This window comes from Haliotis cracherodii, unplaced genomic scaffold (genome assembly GCF_022045235.1).
Source record: "Haliotis cracherodii isolate W230 unplaced genomic scaffold, xgHalCrac1.p SCAF_16, whole genome shotgun sequence".
NCBI lineage: Eukaryota > Metazoa > Mollusca > Gastropoda > Lepetellida > Haliotidae > Haliotis > Haliotis cracherodii.
In genome coordinates, this window is record NW_027266271.1 from 16,548,553 (window position 1) to 16,571,950 (window position 23,398).

Below are 23,398 nucleotides of genomic sequence, written 5' to 3' on the forward strand. Positions count from 1 at the left end.
GGTGAAGCATATGTTCTATTAAGAAGATGTTACTGTACTTTGCCAAATGTAAAACGAGTCACATTCAAATTGTAGACGATACATGAATATGCGAGATGAGTTTACATCACGGCGAGTGAGATTAACGTCAAATGACGGCAAGTGAGCTTAACGTCATATGACGGCGAGCGAGCTTAACGTCATATGACGGTGTATAACCTAACTTCATATAACGGCGAGTGAGTTAAACGTCATATCACGGCGAGTTAGATTAACGTCATATCACGGCGAGTGAACTTAACGTCATATCACGGTGAGTGAGCTTAACGTTATATCACGGCGTGTGAAATTAACGTCATGTCACGGCATGGGAGCTTAACGTCATATCACAGTGATTGAGATTAACGCCATATTACGGCGTGGGAGCTTGATATGGGACGACAGCCCGAAGTGTATGTCGCAGACGTTTATCACTTCGATAGTCTGTTGCCAATTTTTAGTATAGATCTAGGCATTAGTGTCCTGTCATATTTCCGACTCAGAGGGCCCACTAGCCTATGTCGAAGCTTAGTTCAACAAGTGCCATTTCAAGCCTACATTTCTCGGCTCAATGGTCGCGCTACCCAGTAGAGTTGTGTCCCTTGTGGTGAAAACTATCCAATCAGATCGCTGCTCTTAACTCGAATGGCTTCGGAGAGATCACTACCATGCCAGACGAAGTGGTATATCAGATAACGCAAAGATTCGACGTTTCATGTTGTTGCAGCGACCCTGTTTTCGGAACCGGTTGTTGATTTTGTAAAACGTTCTCTGATTGGACTATAGATATGTGCGATAATGTCCATTTATATTTTAGAACAGAAAAGTAGGCTTGACATGGTAAGGGTGGAAACCGGGCTTTGATATAAGCTAGTGGACACTCTTGCCTGGGAAAGATGTTGCCCTATGTGATAAGGAGACTTACTGGTGTAATAACCAGTGTCCTGATTGAAAAAAACTACAGCTAACCAACTTCAGTGACAGAGCGATTAGTGATGTCATCTAATTGTGGCGTAATTGTAACGGATGGCGTCTAAAGGTCTGCAAAGCATTTTGAGGAAATATAGCTTGTTTTAGCCAGTTTGGGATGACAAATAGAAGTTTTTTAACGACTTGAAACAAATTTGCAGGGAGACCCAATTTGCCCAAGCGGCACATGACGTGTGTTAAAAGATTTGCCTTGTATACTCTTACATTACATTCAGTCAATATATCATATGTTAGAGACAGGATTCATTGGCCAAAATCAAAAAGAATCTTGAGACTGAAACCCGAACACATGAAAATTCCCATCCATCCATTAGTGTCTAAGCACTAGGCACAACTTACTCATCGGTTCAGCAAGCCCATATATCAGATATTGAAACACGTAATGACCCCCCAACAGTCTGTGTGGAGGGAGGGTTGTCTTTCCACTGCGTTGTAGCACGTTACCTAATTGACAGTGCTTCTAGATTTAGCTCGGCATATTTGAAGCGCTGGAAGTCCGCGGTCACTGTGACTAGATATTGCTATATGGCTACATGGCTCGGTGTACGTATTGGGTCTTGAGATTGCATCAATGACTTGGCTTACGGATGTCGTGTTATATTACTGTATCTTTCACTTGACAACGAACGTGGTTGATTCACGTCCATCTCTATGCACTGAATTAGGAGGGCGGTCGGTTATAATCTGTCTGTGGTAACTCAGGAACTCAAGCTGCTCTTGCATAGCAGGCTCGTGACACTTGCTTAGAGGGTCGGGATGACTCCGGGGACCGCCAGTCTATTAGAAGGGGACAAATGGAGGATTTTGTGTCTGTGCGTGTGTGTGCGTGCGTGCGTGCGTGAGTGAGTGCGTGCGTGCGTGCGTGCGTATGTGTGTGTCTGTGTGTTTGTCGGCCGCGGGAATGTGGATGTTGGAAGCCTTGGTTTAAAAAAATGCTGTTCCTTTTGTATTAGCGAAATTACAAATGGAGGGTATTGTATTTCCTTCATGGTATAGTATAACCACCCGCCCTTCCTTAGTTTATGAAAGTGTATCAAAGTCAAGTCAAAGTATTAACTGCATGTAAGGCCTCCGGCCCATATACAAGAGAGATACAAATAAGTGGTTTACATATTTGGATATATACTCATGTTTAACAATTTGTTTCTGAGGGAATTTGAATTGTTAACATACATAGCCAGTTTTGATATGGCAGCATCATCTTTTGAAGAAAGGAGAAAAATAAAAGCAGGTACAGAATAATTTGACAGATAGCGTTCTGGTATAAACGTTCCTCTTAGATCACAATAATAAGGACATACAAAAGTAAAATGAATTTCATTTTCTATAGCTGAATAACATAATGGGCACAGCCTCTTTGACTTTTCAGTGGACATTCTTCTTCCTTCATTTATCATGAGATCTAAAAATCAAAACCTAAATTGAATAAATGGACGTCGAAGGGTTCTTGATGTTAATGTAGATAAGTATGTTTCTGGTTGTATCATAACCCGAGCCTTCCTGAATAAACTCAAACAATATGACCTCAATTTATAAGGTATGTAAGAGTATCGACCCCTACTCACACCCACCCATCCCCACCCCTACCTTTCAAAACAAACACACCTTACACAAACATACACACTAAACCCTTCACCCTTCACCCTTCACCCCTACTCCCCTCATGTTTATGTTCCACCTGTAACTTTCTGACCTGGACTCTAGCTTTGTTTTTATTCGTTCTCCAGGCTGAACACAATATTAATGATAACCGATTGTCCAATTATTTAAAGCCAAGACCATTATATTATTCCTATGCACACAAAACAATGAACTGTATTGGGTCATACATTTGTGATACGCCCGGTATAGAACGACTGCAAATATGACAAACAATAATTTACTACCTAGGTATCTGTCAGGCGCAAGAAACAATGTTATAATTCCGTAAGATGATTATTTTTTATAAATCTCTCTCTCCCCTCTCTCCCCCCTCTCTCTCTCTCTCTCTCTCTCTCTCTTTCTTTCTCTCCCTCCCTCTCTCTCTCTCTCTCTCTCTCTCTCTCCCCCTATTTAATGTCTGTGTGGCTGGCACACGTTACTTATACCCCCGATAAACTATTACATTTCAACATTTACGACTCACTCATGTTTGCTTAAAGATTTCAAATCCACGTTTTTCTCCTTTCCATAAGCTGGATAAGATCACGGCGGAGAAATACAGCTAAAAAACGAGGCAAAGGCTTGTTTCGATGACAATAAAACTACCTCGTAAACAATTACCAACAGGGCAGCTCGATAACAGTGTAATTGATAGGAATGGGACAACATCGATTGAGTTATACCATTTCTTGTTTTAGCGTTGAAGCAAGCATTCCGGATACAATGTAATTCGTATTTCGACAGAACTTCCCGTTGAGAAGGAGGGGCGCAGGAGGGGTACTTACCTGACCCCGTGCAGAGCGTCGTGTCAGGCATACTTGTTAAATAATCAAAAACGCGCAAGGTGATCGTTTTTCGTAATCGACATAATTCTAGTATGACAGTACAAACAAAAGTGCTTCGATAAGCGATTACAATCTGCTTTGATTCCTTATCTGAACTTTCACAGGCGTATTAAATCAAAAAGTGAGTTTGATTTAACGCCGCTTTGAACTGTATTGTAGTCATATCACGGCGTGTCAGCTTGATGTGAGGTGTAAATCCGAAATGATGCAGATTTAGGATGTTTACCACTTTGCTGAAACCCAAAGTCTATCTATGGTGTCGATCAAATATTGAAACAATCAGGCTAAATCTGGGATTCGAACCATCATTGGTTCCTAGCACACCTAAGGGACGTAACTCTGCGGCGCTTTAGAAGACTGGGCCACCTATGCCCCCGAGTATAAAACAATATTTATCTCAATCATGTGAGGTAAAGAGACTGAGCCAATTGCCAGTTCCTTCAAGATTGTTTATGCCATGTTATCCCACTCAGCCAGCTCGATAAGATGATGTATATTAATCCAGTAGTTGTCCCTAATTACACAATTACTGGTGACTTATGCATAGTGGATGTCCGGTAATGGCATGGACGGGCATGTCTGTGATGACACGAGGGGACACATGTACTTAAAGCATTATCAACACTTTCTTTCAGAGTTCTTCTCGCCGAACTGTCGCAATGCAAGAAAATTTCAAACCATCCAACTGAATTGTTCCTAAACTAAAAGTGAGTGAGTGATTGTGGTTTTACGCCGCTTTTAGCAATATTCCAGCAATATCACGGTGGGGGACACCAGAAATGGGCCTCACACATTGTACCCATGTCGGGAATCGAACCCGGGTCTTTTGCGTGACGAGCGAACGCTGTAACCACTAGGCTACCCGACCGCCCCCTAAACTAATAACCCGCACAAGGAAATATGAATATATATGATAAGTTTGCACCACTTTTGGAATGAATATACATAAAATAGCTTTTCAGATACAAGCAAGAATTCAGATTGCATTGATGATGTCCTCTGCATGTTTCGGCTATGAGTTTTCCATGGAACAATTTCATGTATCTAGAGTTTCAGTTTTTCAGTTATTTCCTAAAATGACAGCTTACTGTGGGTAGAAATCTCGTAGCGAATCTGGGATTCTGTATGTATCGAACAAATGATGGCAAATATACACCGTCGGACAAAAGTATACACCCACATAAATGGAACAAAGCGAGAAATGGTATTCAATGGTGATATTTTTGATTCGGGTATAATCGTTGTGTTTTGGACCTTACGTTTGCAGTTTCTGGCGACTGTTTTCAGCCTAGTAACGGTTTGATAACGTTTGTACTTTTGGGGTCAAATGCAGTTTTCAAGTGTATATTATCTTTTGCCCGGCAGTTTAGTTTATGTCGAATGTCGTATCTATGAAAACAAGACGGCTCCTAAAACAGAACCGTGTTTACCTCTTGATATGTGGAAGTGGATGTGGAAGTGGATGTGGATGTGGAAGTGGATATGGAAGTGGATGTGGAAGTGGATGTGGATGTGGAAGTGGATATGGAAGTGGATGTGGAAGTGGATGTGGAAGTTGATGTGGATGTGGAAGTGGATATGGAAGTGGATGTGGAAGTGGATGACCATCTGAGAACACACCATCTACTCATTTCTTTTTTAGCACAGCACTGCTAGATAAGTCAACACTCAAGGAGCAAAATCTATTTCGGTTGGAGGATAATCAGTACTACTTTGTATACACGAGCTTATTAGACATGTCGACCAATTCTTCAAGACTGAGAAACATTCACCTTTGCTGTGTTTTGTGTCTGTCACCGACAAAAGGTGGACTCCCGTTTGATGCATTGTGATGTTCACACTATGACTTGCTTCCAGGCTGATTGTCTCGCGCTCTGTTCTCTAAGCGTCTTATCCAGATCTTCTATTGGGTGCTAATGGTATCACAAAAGGTGTTTTCCCTTTAAGCTAAATGCCCTCTTAGACAGAATGTGAGCTCCTTTGCTGTCATATTGTGATTGATTGAAAGGTTAGAAGAAGCTATCTTGTATCTAATGAGCACTGAAGCTGTTTTGATTTTCCGCTATCAAAGGGGACGCTTCAAAGTGAGGCTTACAGAGTTTTATTTTAAGAATTAAATTTAGAAGACGCGAGCTACTTCGAGGTTGCATGTTTCTCTTTATTTAACACAAAGCTTATTAGATGACGTTTGATACAATATCACGCCCACAGCACGATCTCAGCGTCTCGACTCTCGTAAGTCAATGTTAAAGTATGGAAGGTGCCATCGTCTCATTTCTAAGAGCCTGTGTGGAATGACACACGTGGCAGTAAAGGTATTTAGTACCTTGTCATCACCTTAAAGCCTTTATCTCATTAACGTAAACATCTGAAGTAGGGAAGCAGAATATTTGCATCAAATGTCAACATATGCACTATTCTATTTTGGGAGTAAAACATATTGGCTAGGAGATATAATATTCCTAGGATGAGAAAGGGGGCATATGCTTTTCCAAAGATGAGAAAGATATGATATAAGTGAGGTTAGACTTAACTTATTGATTCCAACTCCTTTAATCAAATGAGTTAGGGCTGCCTTCTGATACTACATCTTCTAAAATGGCACTTAAAGGTATGATGCTATTAGTATTCACGGGCACATAAGAGAATCTCGAACGGTTTGTCTATATAATGTATCCTTTAGTTTTAATAGCTGATATATTATATTCTATGTCACAACGTACCTATCCCTCTGCAAGACAGTTCTATATAGTATGGTACGCAGTATGTTGTTTAACACCGCAATCTGTGTGAGTGGGGACATAACAAGAACGACATATTTCGAAGATTTCCACTCCCGTAATCTCTCATTCTCTGGATCTGTGTCCAGAGGTGTGTGACAATTATTGCCCGCCGTCCGAGACAACAAAAAATGTCAGTCAGGCAGCTAAGTGTGGCTGACACAATTTTCGATTTTGTTTTACATAGTCAGCACATTTTTAGATAACTGAGTGAGTGAGAGAGTGAGTGAGTGAGTATGGTTTTACGCCGCTTTTAGCAATATTCCAGCAATATCACGGCGGGGGGACACCAGAAATGGGCTTCACACATTGTACCCATGTCGGAAATCGAACCCGGGTCTTCGGCGTGACGAGCGAACGCTTTAGATAACTGAATGACGGCATGAAAACATATACTATGATAACAAGAATGGATTTTGTCTCGACTTTCTGAGTATTCTTGACCTGTATTAACAATTCCAAAACGAAATAGTTATACCATCTGAATAAACATATTGACTAGTAAATGGAAACGTTTTTAAGGCGTTTACATTGAAGTAAGTAGACATCTAATTAATGCCTATGATAACGACGACTGATTGATTTTACAGAGTAATCTTCAGTGAAGAAAAAGAATACTTTATTTCTTCCAGGTTGGAGTTTTAGGAAATGAATCGATCGATCATGGCAACAGGGGTGATGCATTGAATGAAGCAGCTACCTGTTTTTATGTTTCAGCGTGTATATGTGCTAGTATTCAAGGCATGGCCCAAGAAAACACGGCACTATCATCATTCTGTATTGTGGTAGTTATCCATAAGTGTTCATTCGGGCTCTGTCTGAAATTGTCCTAATCGTTAACCCCAAGACGTGTACTTCCAACATATATATGCTACTGATAGATATTAAGGACCACTCGATTCTTTCTTATTACTATAGTTTACCTGTCATGGCATGATAGGTTAACTATAGTAAATTGAAGGAATTGGGTGGTCCTTAACCCTTTTTGAGTAGTATAGGCCCGAGATTATGATCCATGAAGCGATGCAACGTGTTTTTTTATATACAGACGAATAGAACCAACAGTTTGGAATGACAGTCCATTATACAAAATTATTAACCATATTAAGAAATATGGTCTTACTACGTTATAAATGTGTAAATAACAGAGACAAAACCCTTTTCATAATCATAAATATAAAACGTCAACGACAGAGAACAGCCAGTGTTGATCATCTACCAGCCAGATGACATTGGGCTTGAAAGGCAATGTAGCGATGAAAATGCTCTGAACAGATCACTGAATCTCAGTGATGACACCAGGTGTTTGGGAAAAGGACACGCATGTCCTGCTCTACCGGCATTACGAGTCACCCACACAACTTGCTACCTAATTTTCTCTGTTCTAACATAAGAATATTGCATTTCCATGCCATGTCATGTAAAAGAACTTTATGCCAGGTCATGTCTATTTATTATACAATACACCGATACGTTTTTATAACACCATGTTAAACTATGTATCGGATGACGAAAATCTGCCACATGTTTCAGTACTATGGAACCAGGCTATAGGCGCAGAAACACCCCCACATATTGTTATGTCAGGATATTTGAAACACCATTTAAAAGACAAACAATATATACATGGCGAACATAACGACTGTGGTTTGAAATTTCATCGGTACAAATTAGAGTAATTCATCATGCTGTATACATACACAAGGACAATCAATAATTGCCGATGTACCTGCCGCTCAACGTCATTTATAATTCATTTGCATTAATGACAAACCGAGTTTCGTATTATCTATACTTCCACATTTAATGGTTAGTGATATTAACGACACAATGGTCAAAGAAGTGACGTGGGTAAACTTACCAGAACAGCCAGACTGTGACAGACTGTAATTCCTGCTTCGACAGTTACTGCTGGGGTGCCACTTCCATATCAATCTGTTGCGTGTAATACACGTGAGTTCTTTGTATATGAAAGTGTGGTATATCTCCCATTGATTACAAAACTGTATCACAGTCTGTGACACTTGCTGTGATGATCCTTAACAGTACTCGTCCTCGGCTGGGACAGAAGTTCCAAGTGGCAATCCTTTCCGACTATATATTGAGTCTTGAAAAAAAGATCGGTTATTTAAAATGAGTCGTGGTTGTTTTCTAAAACAAATTGGTTGATTCCTGTCCGGTTGTGTGTGTCAGTGTAAACTTTCTCAGTGTCCCGCCTCTATCTGATGGTACCCTCTGAGAGATCCACCCTCAGATGAGACTCCTCCTGCGAATGTGTCGCTCTAATCCACACGAACCTTAATAGGTTCCTCTTTAAAGCGATTCTGTTCTATGAATAATTCCACTGCTTGTCTTCCTGTCGATGGAGAGTCCAGGAACACTTCATTAGGCACGGGCTATGTTGTCATCGGTCTGCACGACGTCGTGCTGCCCAGGTCGGCGGGGCAAGCTGTGGACGTGGACGGTCCTCTACACTCTTCACGCCAAGGAACAGATTGTTTTATTGATAAACCCCTGCCTTACGACAGACATAATTATCCTCTCGCTTTGATAGCGACGAGCTGAGAATCGAATCAAAGCTTTCATTGAGCCTGTGGTTTGATTGATCAGTTGGGCTGACTTGGAGGTGAGAGAAAGCGCGCCAAATCGCACACGTCGAGCAGACGACTTGAAATGCTTTATGTGGAATACTGTCATATTTCATCTGTTGTTGGGGGAGTTAGACCCATAATTCATAGAAAGCAGCGGATCGGAAGCAATTTATCCCTGATGATGAGATTGAAGATTAAATCAGGCAGGTAGCAATGACGATGTTTGTGAGATTAGCAGGCGGTGGGACAGGCACGAGGACAGGGGGCAGAAGAGAAGGGCGAGGGTGGGTGAGGGGTTCACCTTGCTGCCAATAGCCATTAAGACATGCCGAGCGTAAACATGTCTTAGTGTATGCGCAATCTAGGCATGGGAAGGGGTGTCAATTAGTCCTGATTAGTAGTTATGCGTAAAATTCCCTCATAATATCTCCTCATGAAGTTCAGTATTACTTATGTTATATAAATTACACATATAGATTTTCCATTTTTGTCTTGTAATATAATTATCGCCAAACTCTACCAAAGTTGATATTTGACATTACTTTGAATGCATCATATAAACGAAGGAATAGATATGGATTCTTTTACAACTCCGATGCCAACGAACGACAAGGGACCATCCAAGTGTGTGGATTTCTTTATTCACAGTTTAAAAAACTAGTGGTTTAAGCGCTCGCTCGCTCGCCACGCCAAAGGTTTGGGTTCGTTTCCACACATGGGCACAATTCGTACAACCATGTTCTGTTAGCTGTGATATTAGTGAACACGGCGTAAAACACAATCTTACGCTATATAGAGGTATAGTTTACGTTTATACATATGATCTCGCCTCATCAGATATAATATTTACGTTTGGTCATCAGAATGTCCGAATCTGGTTACGACAAAGCTGAGCAATTGTCTTGCCTTTGCATGTGTTTGTAGCGGGTGCCACCGGTGAGGCAGGATACACTGACCCTTTCCGCGACCATTTTGGATCATCAATATTAGACAGTGATTCGTAAACACATGTTCCTGATATAGTCAGAATCATACAATCGACTCTGCTTTTAACAGAGATTTCAAATGAATATGGAAAGGGTCACTTATAATTTACCATAGTTTTTCTCAGGTAAACGGGCAGAACGGTTTTAACAGATGGGGTGATATATGTGTCTGTATGTTTAACAGTACGCAGGTTACAGATTGTCACATCGCAAAAATGGGGCAAGGATGGGTGATGGTGAAATGAGTTTAAGGTCGCACCGAAGGTTATTGCAGTTATATAGCCACGTGCATGTGACGTGCCCACCAGATACCATGCCTCGGGTTAACACGGATACCACACTCAGTTACATCAAATTGACTCCGAACGTATGAGACACTACAACTCGAGTCTTCCTTATGACAAGCGAGTCTATATCTACTTATCTAGTCCCCAGCCCTTTACCCCCAGTCAAAGGTCTCGGTCACCTTGTTAAGCATTCACACCTTGATGTTAAATGTATTCACACCATGATGTTAAATGTATTCACACCATGATGTTAAATGTCTCACACCATGATGGTAAATGTATTCACACCACGGTGTTAAATGTATTCACACCATGATGTTAAATGTATTCACACCATGATGTTAAATGTATTCCCACCATGATGTTAAATGTCTCACACCATGATGTTAAATGTATTCACACCATGATGATAAATGTATTCACACCATGATGTTAAATCTATTCATACCATGATGGTGAATGTATTCACACCACGATGTTAAATGTATTCACACCACGATGTTAAAAGTATTCACACCACGATGTTAAACGTATTCACACCATGGTGTTAAATGTATTCACATCATGATGTTCACTTTATTCACACCACGATTTTAAATCTATTCAAACCATGATGTTAAATGTATTCACACCACGATGTTTAAATGTATTCACTCCATGATTTTAAATTATTCACACCATGATGTTAATGAATTCACACCATGATGTTTAACGTATTCACACATGATGTTAAATGTATTCACACTATGGTGTTAAATCTATTCACACCATGGTGTTAAATCTATTCACACTATGATGATAAATGTATCCCACAGGATACATGTACAATTTTTATGAGTTTGATCAAAATAAAGCCAGTCGATTCAGTCAGTTATTGATTTCACAGTTTTAAAGTTCATGTCATAAAATATGTTGCTATTAAAAAAACATTTAAAAATGTCATGATAGTGTCGCATACGTAGAACGTAGAACTCAAAAACCCTACATGCGCAAATATGGTACGAACGCCAATTTGATGAATTATGTATTAATTGCGGATAAATGATACTGATCGATTTAAAGATTTAAATATCGTGCGAGACAGTAGTGTAGATTGCACTATATGCTTGTCTCTCAGTACACCAAATGCTTTGCATAACGGGGATTTTATCATCTTGTGTAATGTGGCTATGTTCACTACTACAATGCATAGATGAATACTGGTTTAAAGTTTAAGCATATTTTCTTGTCGGACACAGAATCAGTATTGTTGATATATATCTATTTGAAATAAAGCCACATAAACCTCCATAAACAAAGAGACCAGAATCTTGCGTGTGTCACTGACCCCACACAAAGACATCTAACAAATCGCCATGACCTGAACACACGATGTGCCTCGCGAACACCTGGTGTCATCACTATTTCTTGTTTGTTTGTTTGTTTGTTGTTTAACGCCGCACTCAGCAATATTCCAGCTATATGACGGCAGTCATGACATCATGGACATCGATCCACGCAATTGGGATCGATGACATGTATCAACCAAGTCAGCGAGCCTGACCACCCGATCCCGTTAGTCGCCTTTTACGACAAGCATAGTCGCCTTTTACGGCAAGTATTGGTTGCTGAAGACGTTTTCTATCCCGGAATCTTCACGGGTCTCATCACTATTTGAAAGGGATTCATTAACATATGTTCATGATATAGTCGGGATCGTACAACCGACTCTGCTTTTAGACGACCTTTCTTAGAAATGTAGAAAGGTATGGACCCGAGGCTTTTATTTACCACCAACTTCACAACAGAACGACACAGATGCAATCTTTGTCATATCCGGGTTATCAATGAAGATAAATTCATTGATTCAAATGCATTGAATTTAAGTGAAATTCGCCGAAATATACCACTTTCGTTGATCACATGGTAACTGAACCTGTTTTGTATTGATACACTGATGTTAAGCGAGGATGCTGGGGTACTTTTTCTGGTAAAAGCGTTGATTAGCCACCAAAACACCTGGTTAGATTCTTAACATAGGTATATGTACATGTGAAGCCCAAGTTTATATCCTCAGTCGTAACATGTTATAATAATGCTAATACGGCGTAAAACACGACTCACTCACTGAAGGAAAAATATCGTAAATAAATAATCAGAAAAGAAAATCATGTTAAATGACACGAATATAGTTAAAGGTGTGTTTTTCTTTGCTGTCATTGACGTCGTTATCCTCATAGAACAGTACATTGATTCGGCCGTGTAGTACTTATAACCCTCACAATTATTCACCAGCACATACGTGGGTCATATTGATCCCGTACGCCTATCGTTATTTCAAGTCCTCCTTGTCAATAACCAATAAGTGCAACCTCATCAAGTCTAATTGACCAAGATTTGTTTTACTACTACTGGCTACTTTTGACTATGTCCAAACGTCTTATAGTTGTCAGCGCCTTGGGATATACACTATTAAACAAAAAGAAATATGCACTCATCTCGTTCGCGATCGAAGGGACGTTTGTTTTGACTAGTATACTCAACAACAAAAGCTCCGGTGACACCAATATTTTAGAGTATTTTTCAAACAAGTAAAGTTTGGTTTTCAATATTGTAGTACATGTATGGAATCAAGTCACAAAAACGCAACTGCTACAGAAAAGCATGCATTCCATGCCAAAGTTGACTTTTATGCAAGCCCCATGCATTGCACTACCCAAGAATGGGTATAAAAAAACATGTGCGTTAACGGGATTCCATATGCATTGTTTAGCATCGTGCTGGCAACAACCACGCAGAAAAACAAAAAAAATACGCAATTATTCAACATTACGAAATGCCACGCCTGTCCGAAAATGAGCGTCTGCGAGCCATTGGTATGCTTGAAGGAGAATCGAGTCAATGTGATGTTGCAAGACAATTTAACGTCCACAGAAACACGATTTGGTGTTTATGACAACGTTGGCAACAGACGAATGAAGTCAGAGACCATCCTCGGAGTGGCAGGCCACGCCTAACCAATAATCGACAAGACAACTGGATTCGAACAACACACCTACGAAATCGATTTCAGCCAGCAACAGTGACTGCAAGTGGCATCCCTGGCCTCACAAACCGTACGTCGTCGCCTCAGATGTGCAGGGATTGTGCAGGGATTGTTGACAGAAGAGCGGCCATTCGTCATGGACAGGAAACCACCGTCAAGCACGTCTACAGTGGTGCAGACAGCGTCTACGATGGATGGCCATATAGTGGGGACAAGTTCTATTCACTGACGAGTCTCGTTTTCACCTCAGCCACAGCGATGGACGGATTCGAGTGTACCGACGTAGAGGTGAACGTTACGTCAATCATTGTGTCATGGAAGAAGATCGGTTCGGGGGCGGCAGGGTTATGGTATGGGGTGGGATTAAACAGCATACATGCCCAAACCCTAAACATACGTAAGCGTGTGTTTCGCGAATTTTCGTCATTTTTGGGATCTTCTTTTGATAAGTATTGTAAATTTAAAAGATACGCATATTATGTTTTCAATTGAGATGTTTAGAACGTAAATTTGATACCTGTAAATCCAATTCGACGTCATCTGCATTAATGTGCCATCTTCTGGAGGTAAGCATAATTTTATTGTGTTTGCAATTTATATGTCTCGAACGTAAATCCCATTGACACTGACCGCATTAGCGTGCGATATTAGGACATAAGCATACTGTGTTTTCAATTTAGATGTTTCGAACGACGTAGATTTGATACCTTTAAATCCCATTTGACACCGATTGCATTTGCGTGCGATATTTAGGAGATAAGTATAATCTTTATTGTGTTTTCAATTCATGTTTCTAACGACGAAGATTTGATACCAGAAAATTGCATTCGGCACCGACTGCATTAGAATTATGTTTCGTTTACAATTGGTTAAATACATTACGATCGGTTTTTATCCGCATCTGTGTCATATACACAAACTATAATTTACACCTTGGTGCTTCAGTAGTGAGTGAGTGGGTGAGTATTTCAGCACTATCACGGCGGCTGACACCGGAAAAATCGAACCCGGGTCTTCGGCGTGACTAGCCAACGTTTTAACCACTAAGCTACCCCATCGCCTCTGGTGCTTCAATAACACCCAGAGAGAATATCACCATCTAATGCAGACGCCATTTCAGCAGTATTGAAACGGTATTATCCCAGATAAACTGAAGCAAGAGAGGGTAGTGTTAAATGCCATGCGGTGTTGGTACTACTGGATTAAACCATATATTTAACCATAGATTATCTTCCCCGTTGTTGTAGAGGCCTTTGTTGGTACCATTTAGTAAACATACGATGTAAAGTGAGTGAGTGAGTATGGTTTTACGCCGCTCTTAGCAATATTCCAGCAATATCACGGTGGGGGACACCAGAAATGAGCTTCATACATTGTACCCATGTCGGGAATCGAACCGGGGTCTTCGGCGTGAAGAGCGAACGCTTTAACCACTAGGCTACCCGACTGCCCCCAGCTTGGTAGGAAGCCCGAAGTCTTGCAGAACACAAACTTAAAGGGACCGACTATAATATAATGTGTTGTGTTGCGCTGTAAAGTACATTATTAGCGAACACTGAGTCCCCCCAAAGTTATTTTATAAACTCATTAATGTCATTATTTCTGACTGTTGTTAACGCATTATTTAAATGTCATTTTATCACTATTATACATGAATATGTATGTAATAACTGTCAGTGCAGTGTATTTTGAGAGGACTAGGCTCGGGAATATTGGCAGTCCTAGCAAATTTGATTCAGGGTTTATTAAACATCACTTTGTTATCCGTTTACTCCAACTTTATTATGTATATCAGAACAGTTCACAATTACGTGAATTACCAAGAGACGGTGTCTGTGGTTCCAACATGGCCCTCACTGCAGAGTGTGGAGCACAGTCCCCTTTAAGACACATAGAGTACACACATCCTTTAAGACACATTTCAATAGCTAGCGGACATAACGTCTGTCAGGAGGTTGGCAAGCACTGAAAAACAGGCATTGGTCCGTAATAGTAAAGATGCCCCCATTCAGCCAATAGCAGCCCCCCCCCCCCCAAACCCCCCCCCCCCCCCCCCAACCCCCCCCACCCCCACCCCACCCCCACCCCACCCCCACACGCCCATACACGTCGCTACGTAAGTGCAATCATCTTGAACGCGACGTTAAGCCCCATTTCACCTCACCTCAATGGCCTTCGACATCTGAAATAACAGTAACTGTTGATGACAGAAACAGTTCAGATCAGCGTAGGCTAACATTGACGCAAAAAAGCACTGTGTTGCTGGAATAATGTCCGACTCCATACGTCAACAGTGTTGATAGTGTAGTTGTCGTGTCATCAGAGGAGCCTGTTTCCAGACAAAACGACAAATCCCCAGACATTCATCCATCAACCTGCTGGATTGTACATTATTGCATGAAAGACTACTAGTATATCGTTTTGTATGCTGTACCGTGAGTGTCACTTTTATTTTATTGTCACTTTGAACAGTACTTTAGCTTCAGTCATATCAGTGTATGTGAGACGAAAGCCTGACATGATTCGGGTCTTAATCAAAGCGAATGTGGGATTCGAACCCGCGATCATATGTTTCGGGCACGCCTAAGGGACGCAACTCTCCAATTCCCGGCCCCTTAAACGACTTATCTTACTGGTTGTTTCATAAAATGTAAATTTGTAAAATGAAATGAAATATGACAGGCATGAGTGCAGTAATCTGTTTCTAATTTTGTTTCTGTGTTTCAAAACGAATATATTTCGTAACGCTTTTCCTTACTGAATAGCAGCAAAATCTCTGCACTTGTACACAGCAGACACAATTCAGACTTAACATATCGTTTTTATTAGTTTCAACAAAACCAGGAATGGTACTCTCGTATCACTGGATTTTCTGGTTCATCGATCACTTGATTGTGTGGTTTGTTTACAGGCTGACGTCGCATGGCAGGAGTACCGCTGTGCTGCATCAGGCAATAAATATTTACTCTTTATGCAAATTGTATGAATGGCGGCTGCTACCGGTAATGCAGGACATGCCTACCCTTTTCGCGAACACCTGGTGTCATCACTGATTTTCAGTGGTCCATTCATATAATTTTCCGGCCCGTGAAGATCGCAACCCATGCTTGCCGTAGAAAGTGACTAAGCTTGTCGTAAGCGGTGACTAACAGAGTCGGTGGTCAGGCTAGCTGACTTGGTTGATGCATGTCATCGTATCCAAATTGCATAGATCGATGCTCATCATGTCACTCACTGGATTGTCTGACCAGACTTTATTATTTACAGACCGCCTTCATATAGCTGGAATATTGCTGAGTGCGACGTTAAACAACAAACAAACAAATCATGTAATTTCAACAGTTATTTGACCTTCACGGTCAGAACATCAAGACTTGTTATTCTCTTGCATTGACAATTTATATGTACACATTCCTAAAACTGCATCAGTTAAGCATCGACTTGATGCATATTTTGTCTATTCTCATGATCGCAATGGCGCATTAATACATAACAACGACCATGAGTGAACTTTACTCCTCATCCCTGGTGTCACTCTCCGCAGCCATATCTGTTGATTATCATGCGATATGGATAATGCAAACTTAACAAGATCCAAGAAGATGTATTAAACACTCTAAAACCGTCAACGCTTCACGTAGGTGAACTCGTTCGAAGCACTTACCAATGAAATTCAAATCAGGAAGTAGTCTGACCTGAGGTTATCACCATGAAGCAATGACCTGGAATTCGATCTGACATATATGTTTGATACCAGATAATCTCAACTGGGTTTCTCACCTACAGGTATAAATACATAACTTGTCTCGATTATCCGCTGAAACCGTTTCCATTTGGCGTAAAAGGCAAGAAAGCCATGACATGGATCACTGATAATCAGTGATGACACCAGGTGTTCGCGAAAAATGTGTGTATGTCCTGCACGACCTGTAGCACCCAGCCCTCAACAATTGGCAAATAAATTAGTTTTTCTTCATTGCCAGACGCCGCACAGCAGTACTCGATTCTTCCATGGGACAGCATCACGTAAACAAACTAAAAACGCAGACGATAACGCATTAACTGATTTTGTTGTAACTAAAAACGATACGCCAATTATATAAGATAGCATAATGTTGAAATACGTCTGCTGTGTACAAGTGCAGATATGTGGCTTATAAGTAAGGAAAAGTAAGTAATAGTAAGTTTTGATATGTTGCTTATAAGTAAGGAAAAGTAAGTAATAGTAAGTTTTGAAGCACAGTAGGTGGGGGTTGGGGTGTGTGGGGGATGAATGTAGAGGCCAGACAAGGAAGACAATTATAACACAAGATAAGATAAGATTGTATCTATTGGTAACACGGGTTTCATTGGCCAAAGATACTTCATAGATTCAACGGGAGAAAACACGTTGCGCACAGTCATCGAGATTGCACAATCAGTGCATGACTACAGTCACTGTCCCTCGTATACAGGTAAGCAGCTCTATAACAGCCTAGCAAGAGATACGTCTTCTCCGCAGACATAAGGATTTCGACTTCTGTATTCTTTAGACACAATCTTCCGATGCTTCTTCCCTGTGTCTCACTGTACCCAGTTTCTAAATGTCTTTGAACGAAGGTCAAAGATCATTGACCCAGAGTTCAGTTCCACGAACACTGGCTGATAAGATGTCCTTTTGTTTACAGGAGGACAAGCAAAGACACCACCAAAAATCAAGTGTTCAAAGTCCTGATGTTGAACTTAAGGGAATAAGAGGGATATCAAAACTAAGGATACAAGAACTGAGAAATTTAGGATTGTGGAACTCAACACCGTATAGGAACCAAACATGTAAAAATGTAATGACAATGCCACAGAACAACCTTATCGTCCGCCGCAACAGACTCAACCGAACTCAAAAGGCAAAATAGTGCTGAAAACTATACGAAGACCACTGAAAATCAGTGACGCCTCAGGTGCTCATGACAATGGCTTACGTGAACCTGAATCTTGCCTCGTTTCGCCTGTGTGCCCTGCATAAGAAAGGTGAGCTTCTCTATTGTGAAACATGTATCTGTTCTCTCTGTTCCGCGTGTCACACTGCACAACACATGGGCTGTATCAGTGTTGTTTTACTATCAGCCATGGCGCCCCGTCTTAAAGTCATGCTGGAAGGATGTAGAGAACAACTGCGATCTGAGAACAGCCTTATAGCGGAGAAGTTATCAAACAAGAAGAACATGCTTCATGGTTTAACTTCTAGGATAGATCAATCTGAGCAGGATGCCACACAATATCACCACACAATTGGTGACATTGACAAAATAGCGAGTGTTTTGGAACTATTGAACGGAGTAAGGGATAGAGAATGTAAGCGGCTGATTAGAAGTATTGACTCAGAAAAAATAAACCTCGCGAGGAATGAAGAGCTGATGCTGCTAATTGAAACAAAGGGTTTCAAATCTGGCGATATACATGACAAATGCGAAGCTTACAAAACCTTTAAACAAAGTCGACTTAGCGTGTTGTACGTAACACCCCCTGTCTTCTGTCAAGTTGTGGATGTCGAGTTTTTTCCTCAACGATCTCGGTACCCTGAAGTGGATCTTGGCGAAGCTGACAGTGTTTTCCTTACCTACGAGAAGAGGCAGAGTACGGGGCTACAACCAGGAACCATTTTGCTAGATATAATTGATACTAAAATAGCAGGGGATACTCGTGTCCCCTTTATACATGGTATCGTTGCACTGAAAATCAAAGACATAAACGTGGTTGTTGTGTCTGACTACGCCAACAGAAGACTGAAATCCTTCTTCTCGATTGGAACACTTGTGTTCGATTCCATGCGGCTTAATAGTCCGCCATGGAATGTCACTGTACTCCACGATTTGATCATCGCTGTAGCTGTTCCTGATGAGAAAGCTATCCATGTGATCAGTGTTACCCCACATCTGAAACGGAAAAAGATCATTTCTGTGTCAAAGAAATATCATGGTTTAGCCAGTCTTGGTTCCGAGCAACTTGTGGGAGGAGCGGAAGGATGCGTTGATATCATTAACACATCAGGTGAAATATTGCTAACTGTACAAAACTGTGAAACAACGTTGTTGAAGTACCCGTTTTTTCTCAGTACTATTGAACATCACACTATTGTTGTCTCTGACTGCGGGACGAAAACCGTGACCTTCCTCACACAAGTAGGGTGCGTGAAAGCACAGAAGACCACAGTTTGTGGGAGACAGTTCCATCAGCCAGTCGGTGTCAGCAGCAACAACAACGGCGACGTCGTTGTCGTGGACAGGAACGCTAACTTGGTTCTGATGCTAGACAGCAATGGTGACTTCGTAGCAGACATCCTGTCATCATCTGATGCAGTCCAGCGGATAAGGGCGGTGCACATCGACGAACAAGATAGAGTTTATCTTACTCAGAAAGACCGTTGTGTACATGTTTTCCAACTCTTGAAAACAAGGCGATAATCTTTAGGAATGTGTAATCTATTGTGTGCTTTCGTAACCCCTTTACTTTAACACAGACTTACGACAGTCGTGCGGCTGCGATCGCATTGTCAAACGGGCGTCAGTTAAACCTCATCTTCTTAGACCAGTAAGTATGACCGGGGTTAGTAGTGATGTGCATCCCCGAATAGACTTACCATGAAAATAGAAAATAACAAAGGCGCTTAGTCAAAATATTCTTCTGATGACCTAACGTCACTATTAAACAATCGATGACGTAATTGACGACATTCTACTTTAACTCACCAATCAGCTTCGATAATTTCTGTGTAATAGCGAAAAGAAACTTTCATTTCCAAAAGTAATCTCTGCTAAAAGCAGAGTTGATTTTATGATTCCGACTGTATCAAACAAATTTTTTAAAATTTCTTAATGAAACATGAAACATCTTGACACGTTTTATCCAAATGATCCTTGAAGAATCCTTCTTTTAATTCACTTTTCGATCACGAACGATCGCTTACACGGATGAGTCGATCTATGAGATGTGACGATACCATGTGTAGTTTTAGACCATTGTAAAACTTTCTTGAGTCCACCCTGCTATTATCTCAGCGAACATGTGCAAACAACGGAAAGCAGTCATTAAAATCGCTCTTTTAACCATTATGGGTTACAGTTAGAGAACAATCAACGGCGAAGATGAAATTTTGTCTCGAGATAATAAAGGATGCGTTTAGCGGAGGGCCTAGAACAATTCATTTCAGGGATACTCATATACTCCGTAATTCCGAGACTCGAGTTGTATTTATCATCCATTATAATTTTAAAAAATATAATGAAGAATAATAAAGTGTATAAAATACAATACCTTTTGAAAGTAGTCAGACTATCGTACTGGTGCACGATGGACTTCTCGAACAAACTGTAACTCTCTATCACACCAAGTACGTGTCATGATATCAAACCAGTCAATTATTTTTCTATTTTGTATAAATTGAACGTAATTGCGTGTTACCATTTAAGGGTAATACCTCACAGTTTTCACCCAATTGGTAAATATATATCACGCCAAGTTTATATATTAAAAGATATATAAACACACTGAGCTATTTCCATCAGAACGTACTGAACTTTATGCACAGCGACCAACGTTTAAATTAAATTTCATTCGAAAAATATAATTTCATTTTTAACCGTAACATCAGTTTACTCAAAATCTGACCTTAATTAAGTGGGTAATCTATAGATACACAATCTTAAAACTTAAGCCAATGTTCGGTAACATGTCAAACTGTGACCATTTTATAAATGAATATACATCGTTCATATGGATATACAGGGTATCTTATTATGTTGGATTATTAAAAGATTGATTTGACAGGGGTAGACGGTAATGTCTAGATGAATATTTTTTTTACAATTTCTTATCAGTCACCGTAGTCCAGGATAGGATATTATTAATTATTATTATTGATCAGACGGTTCAAAACTGTAATTTACTGTATAAACTTCAATTACTGTACAAACATTGATGTTAATAAGTATATTTATTATATACATATGAATGAAATACTGGAATTTATCAGTGACGATAGATCAAGTTATCAGTCACTAGTGACTGATATAAAAAAGTTATATCAGTCACTAGTGACTGATATAAAAAAGTTATGTCAGTCACTAGTGACTGATATAAACAAGGTGCCGGAATTACTTTCTCCCTAATCAAAACATTGAAGAGTTATCCATTTTAAACAGAAATGTTTAATTATGACAAACAAAAATGTCCACGGAACTTAATACTCGATATGAAATAATATATTTCGCATAACATATATTAACAGGGCTGGTTTTATTCACAAACTATATTCTTTACGGAAACCCCCTTTATACGGCGGTGGTAAAAGGGCGACAGGGAGAACTTAGTAATTTATCAGACACTGTTTTCGAAAAAATATATAAATTGCAAGTAATAAAAATAAAACATGTATATAATGAATAGAAAATTCAATGTGTTTTCTCAAATACCACTTTTATCTCATCTCGTGAATTGGGGAGAGTCTAATATTTTCACTCGTGACTGCGTCACTCGATGAGATAAAAGTGGTATTTGAGAAAAGACATTAAATATCCTCTATATACCTATGTTGTTCAGCACTATCCACCACTTGCTTGATAAAGGTGTTAGGATCTACATTGAAACGTCGCACTAATTGTAATAAAGAACTTGTTCATCCATAGAACTTGTCTTTCTTCATCACACCAACTTCTAAATGCCACTGAAAGAAGTTATCGGTTCAAAACAGCAATAATTAAATTGCAACGTCAACTATTTTCCACGTATACAGTTAGAGAGACATTTCCTTTAGGAGGAGACAGCCTCCGAGGTCTAGTGGTAGAGCGTCCGCCCGGAAGTCCGGGGTTCGATCCCCGGCCGCGTCATACCAACAAACGTTAAAAGATGGTACTTGTTGTTACCCTGTCTGGCGCTCGGTTGTTAAGAGGCTGAAACAAGGACTGGTCGGCTCGGAGTCAGTATACTGTTTCTGAGTGGGTTATTCATGTTAAACTGCGGCATGGTATCTCAGTGTGCTAGCGCTATAAATCGGCAACGGCATCAGTCCGGACACACACACACACACACACACACACACACACACACACACACACACACACACACACACGTACATGCACGTCGCTATATAAGTGCAATAATCTTGGACGCGACGTTAAACCCCATTTCACCTCACCTCCCTTATGGAGGAATGTAGTAAACATACATATTATGACAGCAACTTTGGTGACAAATTTGAGTATTTGAATATTGTGAAGTTTTATAATAAATAGAACCAAATGCAATAATGATTGAATGCATGAAACGTTGAAGTTTGATCTAAACACCTCCCATGTCAACACAAGGTCGGTAGACGCTCTTTCAGTCCGGCTTATGGGCGTTCAGGGACTTGAAAAATCATGGCTTTAAGGAAAGCGTGGAAAGATCAAAAGTATCTCTCTTCGAATTTAAAAAGAATTCGCACAATTCATGTTGAATGAATGTCCATGAACAGGCAGGAAACAACACACAGTATATCAACATATATCATCGCAGTGACGTTGAGTAGTCTTAACCATATGCTTCTGTGGCGATTACCTTTTCTGATTATTATGAGCATTGTACTGAAAATGCACAATACATTAATTGGTACATATTTTATGTCATTGTGCCTTATGTCTGAGTGAGAGAGTGAATATGGTTTTACTCCGCTTTTAGCAATATTCCAGCAATATCACGGCGGGGGACACCAGGAATGGGCTTCACACATTGTACCCATGTCGGGAATCGAACCCGGGTCTTCGGCGTGACGAGCGAACGCTTTAACCACTAGGCTATCCGACCGCCCCCTAATGTCTGAAATACGTAGTACATGAAACACGAAACATCTTGACGTGCTTCATTTAAATGATCCTTGAATAATCCTTCATTACTGTAACGGGTTGGGGCTGGGGGAACGTGGTTGTCAGGATGTTTTCTGTCCCATCCCAACCGTCAGTTTCAAAGAGCTATTGTTAAAACGGATGTAAAAGAAAACTAACAAAAAATAAAAGTCAATTGAAATCTTTACTTGTTGTTATACGTACCATGTACATAGTTTTTACACATAAGACGTGTATGTAATAATAAATAATCATATATTTAAGGACAAAAACTTCAAACGATCTCGGGAACGTGGGCGAAAAGCGAAGGTCTTGATCTTTTTCAACCGAGCCTGACTATTACAATTACTTATCACTAGATCCGTGAAGATCCGGGGTAGA

The 23,398-nt window shown here is 40.3% G+C and overlaps 2 protein-coding genes across 3 annotated transcripts in view; one reads left to right on the top strand and one right to left on the bottom strand.

Annotated features, from left to right (window-relative positions):
• Positions 1-23,398, bottom strand: part of LOC139463424 (membrane-associated transporter protein-like) — a 58,264-nt gene that overhangs the window by 22,618 nt on the left and 12,248 nt on the right. The window contains exon 1 of one of the 2 annotated variants that reach the window (XM_071244682.1): positions 8,136-8,549. The exons of the other annotated variant lie outside the window; for it this stretch is intronic. The gene's annotated coding sequence lies outside the window, so the exon portion shown is untranslated. Of the gene's footprint in view, positions 1-8,135; positions 8,550-23,398 lie in introns of those variants that run through there. 2 annotated transcript variants of the gene reach the window in all.
• Positions 17,568-22,799, top strand: LOC139463423 (E3 ubiquitin-protein ligase TRIM56-like). The gene is made up of 2 exons (XM_071244681.1): positions 17,568-17,617; positions 17,831-22,799. Exon 2 carries the CDS (start codon positions 18,107-18,109, stop codon positions 19,601-19,603), a length of 1,497 nt encoding a protein of 498 aa, XP_071100782.1. The 5' UTR covers positions 17,568-17,617; positions 17,831-18,106; the 3' UTR covers positions 19,604-22,799.